The sequence below is a fragment of the Amaranthus tricolor genome, chromosome 7 (assembly GCF_026212465.1).
Source record: "Amaranthus tricolor cultivar Red isolate AtriRed21 chromosome 7, ASM2621246v1, whole genome shotgun sequence".
Lineage (NCBI taxonomy): Eukaryota > Viridiplantae > Streptophyta > Magnoliopsida > Caryophyllales > Amaranthaceae > Amaranthus > Amaranthus tricolor.
This window is the reverse complement of record NC_080053.1, coordinates 27,475,329-27,481,606: the sequence shown is the minus strand read 5'-3', so window position 1 is coordinate 27,481,606 and position 6,278 is coordinate 27,475,329. Positions and strand designations below refer to the sequence as shown.

The window sequence follows — 6,278 nt, the reverse complement described above, 5'->3', positions numbered from 1 at the left end:
GTATAGATAATTAACTTTTTATTATTTTTAGTTGATTGGTAAAATATATTAGGTAAATAACATTTAATTTATTCAAATATTTTCATTAATTTTTAGCTTGTTAATCTTTTTTACTTATATAAATAATCAAAAACTAATAGTAATTAAGTTTGCTAAATTTTCTTTGTCATTGTCAATTTATGATTGTCATTTTAGATCAAATAAATTAAAAATTTACGATCACCCGACTAACAACCAATAAACAACAACCAAGGAGGATCTTTGATAGTAGAAAGACAAAGAAAAGTAAAGAAGAATAGTCTTGTCAAAACAAACAAATTGAGCTTCGTTTACCTGTCTGTTTCTCTGTTCCTCCATTGATTTGTAATGTCTCAGCCTTCAGTTGTTACTTCTTCTTCTCCATCTCCATCTCCATCTCCCGCCACTGAAGTTTCTGTTACTTCCCGCTCTTCGCCTGCTCCTAGTCCCGCTTCTTCTAAGGTTCTTTCTTTTTCATAAACCCTATTTTGTTTGATTACTTCCTTGATCGATTCTCTCCTTTTCTGATTAGGGTTTTCTTTGTTACATTACCATTTCAATTGCTTTTCTTCTTTCTTTGTTGGGTTAGATTTAAATTTTTTAATACTTAATGGGTTTTTTTCTTTATTATGCATGTTTGTATTTTTATTGATCATAGTAAACAACCCTTTTGCATGATTTCGTGTTAATTGATGTGAATTATGGTTTGGGTACTTGGGGTTTTGTTTGATAATTTTATAGTCATTTTGAAGCTTGCTTAGATCTTAATTTCATCGTGGAAGATAATTCATCCATTTGAAAGTAGAGGGGATTTGTTCTACAATATCATAAAACAATAAGATATGTACATTTGGTGACTGGTGAATTCATTAATTGAAATGAGGGCGATTGTTTATAAGAAATGAAGAGATGCGTTATCATTTATCAAAATGATATAGAGGTGATGAATGGACTACTTCATACTAGCATGATCATTATTAAGGTTGATTTTATAAGTGCATCTGTATAAAAGGCGTGAAGACCACTCTTCAAACTTCTACAATTTTGTTCTTTTAGGTTTATATGCTCTACTTTACCCATGCATAGAATTTCAATTAGGGTAAAACTTGGTTGGAGCTCTTTGTACCTTTGGTTCTTGTTAATGATCCATGAATCCATGACTTCTCGCGTCCATCTTCGCCACCTAGTTTGGGGTTTTTTGTATAGCTGGATCTTTGTGGCATTAGTATTATCTTATTGCATAAGTGGTTAGACCAATTAGAGTTCTGAACCCTATTCATATGCAAAGATCAATTTTGTGTTTACCCAACTTTTAGACCAAGCATTAAGTCATGGAGGTAGGTGAAGTTTTGCAGTTTTGCAAAATGGTAGTAAACTAGCAATTTTTGACATTTAACAAGCAGAATTAAATCTTGCTAAGAAGTGTGAAGATATAAGTATAATTTGCCTGGTGCCCCAATGTTTTCTCCTCTCATGAAACTGTACTTAATTGTCAGCTTGGGTGATCTTAGATTGTTATTTGTCAATGTTCTCCTTTTAATAGAAATCTATTTCTTTCTTGCATATTAGAATCAAATGCCTTTTCTATAAGCAAAGCAATGTAGAAGTTTTAAATGTTGGTGTTTGAAAAAGAGAATATGTGAGGTTGTAATATTAAAGAATATTAGTCAACTAAGGTATCTGAACTCTTTATATAGCTAGTTCTTTGAACGCTCCTAATTCTAATATTGGGGCCAAACTTCATTTCAGAATAAAAGTATGATGTTGATCATAATGTTCTTATGTCCATCACTAGGTTAAATATTCATGACTCAACTCTATAAGAAAACATAGCTGAATAAGATTCAAATGCCCTTGAATTTAAGATATTCTAATATCGGGACTACACTTCATTTAAAACTAAAGCATTCAGAGGATTCATAATATTCTCACTTCTATAGTCCCACACTAGGTTAAATACTTTCTTGATCCTTTAATTTTGTTGAGGAGCATAACTATTGAAGGTATTACCTATTATTTTGATTACTACTTAATGACGAGCTTGAAAAATTGTAGTCATCCCCTCCATGTTTCAATGTGGTAATGATTCCTGTGTATGTTTTAGTTCATATGTTGTGGGGGAATCAATCAGTTTTTCAAACCAAAATTTTGGTGACTGTTTTCCTGCGTAATGCACCCACTTCCTTTGTATGGAAACCCTGAAATACCTCAACGTGTTTGAGATCTTATTATCTTTGTTTTACTGTTGATTGACCTTTCAATATGTAACAAGTGATGAAATGTATGTTGTTTGCTTTGATATAAGCGTTTGATGACCTTTGTAGTCAAACTACGGTTGTGTTTGGTTGCATGAGGAGTTTTTTGATTGGAATATATTTTCAATGGTTAAGATTTTTTAAACTTCATTTTTCTTGAGTTTAAACCTCTTTTAGGTGGGAGCCGCTTAATGACATTGGAGTAACATAGTGTTGTATTTTCCTTGATGGAAAAATTGGAAAATAAAAGTACAAACATAGCAAGGAGATTTGTGGAGAGGAAGAACATGTAAAGAGTATGGAGTAAAATGTGCCTTTCCTTACAAATAGAAAATATTCCCTTGGAAACATAGTCTAAAATAAATATTGCTTGCGTCACCATGTAGTGATCATAGTTTAAAAGTTTTTAATTTTCCAGTCACTGCAATATGCATCTAGACAATTGTGATACTATTTGCATTGATCTCAAAAGTCGTTCTACGGCCGATATCTTGATATTAACCAATAGTATATTTTTGTAACATGCTTGGAAGGCTGTTTTTCGCTTTAGAATTATGATTTTTCACTTATCACTAGTCATATGCAAGATAATGGGAAAACCAATTTTCTTGAACAAAAAATGTTTTGCACAACCAAGTACTGTCATAAACTCAAAATTTAGTTGATACATATTCATTTGTGGGTTTGTCAAATTGCGACATGTCTCCATGGGACCAAGAAAAATAATTTGATGGGTTATGACAAAGAAAGGTATATCACATAAGTAGATTAGTATGGTTCAAGACGTGTATGAGGAAGTACGCAACAATGTTATGACGTGTTGAAAAGTAGTTAAAGAAATTTTATAATAGTTCTAGAACTATCTAAGTGGTGCATGTTTGTTGAGAATATCACGTTAGTGGACTAAACTTGAGTTTAGTCAATACTAAGTTACATTTGTAGAGGTAAACACTAGAATAAAAAGGTTAAACTAAGTGGAAGAAATACATTCTATGGATGATGATTTGACATAGATATTCATAGCAGAAGTGTTGTAAAATTTGATACCTGAGAAGATCCTTCCAAGTGAGTGTTTCAAGTGCTTTGGCCCAATTCTTCATAAAATATATTGATCAAGATGTAAAGCATATGATGTAGTGCTGTTCAAATGGAAAGTTGTAATCGGAATATTATGTGACTGAAGTGGGCTACTAAGGTAAAGTCAAAATTAGACCGCCACTGCCCTATGAGTTAAAAAGTTGGACTTTGAGAAAAGATCATTGTAGGATGATTGGGATAGCTCAGATGTTTATGTTAAGATGGATGAATGTGTATAATCCAAAAAGCTAGTATTTGAAATGAAGACATACGATAGGATCTTGTTTTTGTAGTTTTTTATGACAATGAAAAAATTGTTACGTTGTTTTGGTCATGCAAAAAAGACCTAACCGTTAGAAAATGGAAGGTTGGAAGTTAAAGGAGTTTAGAAAAAAGACGAGCTAAGCCAAAGATGACTTGGATAATATGAGTGAAATATAACATGATAATAGTAACATCTTTGAATGGAAAAGAGCATTTGCCGATAGATAGTTTTGAATGGAAAAGGAAACTATATGTGGAGGATCATAGAATGTGTCTTCTTTGTTGTGGATTAGTACTAGATAAGAGTGAATAAAAGTATAATCTTTGATATTGATGATCTCTCAAGTTGTTTTGTGTTTGTTAAATTTTCCGACCGATATGATGGGATTAAGGCTTTGACATTGTTGTTGTTTAGTTCCTTCCATGACAAGTGTAATCTATCAATCCCTATTTTTATGCATTCATACTATCGATTGGATGAAATCACCCACAATTGGATGCGATCACAATCTGATTCTTATGTCAACCAAGTTGGTACGGAAAGAGTAGTTTCTTTTCTAGAAATTACTCCATTTGTCATTAATGGAGTTAAAAGCTTCTGCTTTCTCTGACTTGTGGCCTATTGTTGTATTATTCTCTTAGTTTTTTAAAGTAAGCATGTGGCAAGGCGTAACACACTTTCGCAATGCGATGAAAACACATTACTAGAAAATGCGCACGGGACGCACAACAGGTGCACGAGGTGTGTCTTCTTGCGCCTTAGTGTCTCATGCCCTTTAAAACTGATATTTTTCATTCATATTTATTTTGAACTCTATCAATAAACATTTTGATACATGTTTTAAATTCTTATTGTTCCCTACATTTCTTTTTCTTCAACCACTGAACTGTTCAGAATATTTCCTGATACTTCTATTTGTAATCACAACTTTTACTATTGTTAAGGGCTTAACTTCTAATACAAATGCAGTATTATTTTTGTTTAAATACCAATGTTGCTATGTATTTATTAGCATTTCTTAAAATCTTGTGCAAAACTTTAAGTGATAAATTTTAAGAGGGAGTAATTTCCATTATGAACTTTATGGTTTATGTTTTACCCTCTCATTCCTAGTGTGAGTTTGACCTTTTTTTTAGAATAATCTGTAACTTACTTTTTTCCAATTAAGAATGAAAAATTATTTCTCCCTCTAGTTTGACTGCATTTCTTGAAATATTGCATTAGACTTCTGGATTCAGGTCACAGTCACTGGAGTGATCTACAATTGAAATCTCTGGCTATTGGGCATTATTGCTTCTGTTTGTATGAAGATGTATTTCCTTGACCTCTTCGAGTGAGATATCTAGGCTTCTCTTTCTTTGAACCCCCGCCTCCAAAGTTATGTAATATACTGAGAAAACTGCCAAGGGTCTCTCTTAAGTGATTCTCGGAATTAACATCCCGGCAAAAGACATGTTTGGTGCTGCGTAATTACAAAGGGGTCACCTGTTCAGGATCTTTCCTTTATTCTGACTTCGTAATTTTGGACCTGTGAATGTAAAAGCATCAGGTTGATCTTTTTTTTAGGTTTCCGAATTAGATCAAGGAAGTTTACTTTGCATGAATATTGTTTGTTATATACGAGTGTAGATTTCCTTTTCCATCTCTGGACATTATGCGAAAATCTTTTCGGACAATTTTGAGGTTTCCTTTTCCCATTATTTGCTTAACCTGAACTACCCTCCTCTGGGCCCAAAATACAGATTCGACAGTTAGCATCTATTTTTTGCACAATAAGTAAAAGCCAATCAGTATCTTTTGACAGCCTCACCAATTTAGTTGTTGATTGTAGAAAACTTCTGGCGGAACAAACACTATTGGACTGTATGCTGTCCAATGCGGAGAATGCTTTAAATGGAGACTGATATCTAACGAAGAAGAGTACGAGGTTATCAGAAGTACATTGTTGGAGGAACCTTTTACATGCAGTAAGAAGGGTAATACCTCCTGCTCTGATCCAGCTGATATAGAAAAAGACGCCACAAGAACCTGGGTGATTGACAAGCCAAACATTCCAAGATCACCCGCTGGGTTTAAGCGAAAGCTAGTTCTTAGAAGGGATTTCTCGAAATTGGACGCTCATTACATCACTCCCACGGGAAAGAAATTGAGGTCAAGTACTGAAGTTTCCAAGTATCTGGAGGAAAATCCCGACATAAAAGGTGTGTCTATTAGCGAATTTAGTTTTACGGTGCCAAAAGTAGTGGAGGAGACTATTCCGAAGGACGTTTTGGAGAGGAAAGCAGCTACTAGAGACAAGAAAGCTAAAGATGCTAAGCCTGCTGAGTCTTGATATTGCTGTCAGGAGGGTGTAATGTCTGTGCAGTTCAGTGTTTATAATCTTCAGTTTGTAATCTTTAGTTTGTGTGGAGCTCTTTATTTTCATGCCCATCTAACTTCAGTCTTTAGTATAACTTCATTGCAAGACTATTAGATTTCAACTATTGTTATGTCCCTTACTTTGCAATCTTATGTTCTGTTATGAAATACTCGTGTAGTCATGTTCATTTATTTTGCTTCATTTGTGTTTTCATAGAAAATTAATTTTGGTTGGTAGTTAGTGGAAGAGTAAGAAAAAAAAAACAAAAAAAACAATCGAATCAAAGAATAGTGCGGACGAAAAG

At 33.5% G+C, this 6,278-nt stretch overlaps 1 protein-coding gene across 1 annotated transcript; it reads left to right on the top strand.

Annotated features, from left to right (window-relative positions):
- Window positions 1-233: 233 nt before the first annotated feature.
- Window positions 234-6,175, top strand: LOC130818002 (methyl-CpG-binding domain-containing protein 4-like). The gene is made up of 2 exons (XM_057684018.1): window positions 234-480; window positions 5,447-6,175. Exons 1-2 carry the CDS (start codon window positions 367-369, stop codon window positions 5,945-5,947), a joined length of 615 nt encoding a protein of 204 aa, XP_057540001.1. The 5' UTR covers window positions 234-366; the 3' UTR covers window positions 5,948-6,175.
- The last annotated feature ends 103 nt before the right edge of the window (window positions 6,176-6,278 follow it).

What these genes read in the sequence shown, in the direction of transcription:
- LOC130818002 (XM_057684018.1), top strand. Translation starts at nt 367, where the DNA reads ATGTCTCAGCCTTCAGTTGTTACTTCTTCTTCTCCATCTCCATCTCCA. An exon ending in CTAGTCCCGCTTCTTCTAAG is followed by an intron (nt 481 to 5,446) that starts GTTCTTTCTTTT and finishes TGTTGATTGTAG; the next exon opens with AAAACTTCTGGCGGAACAAA.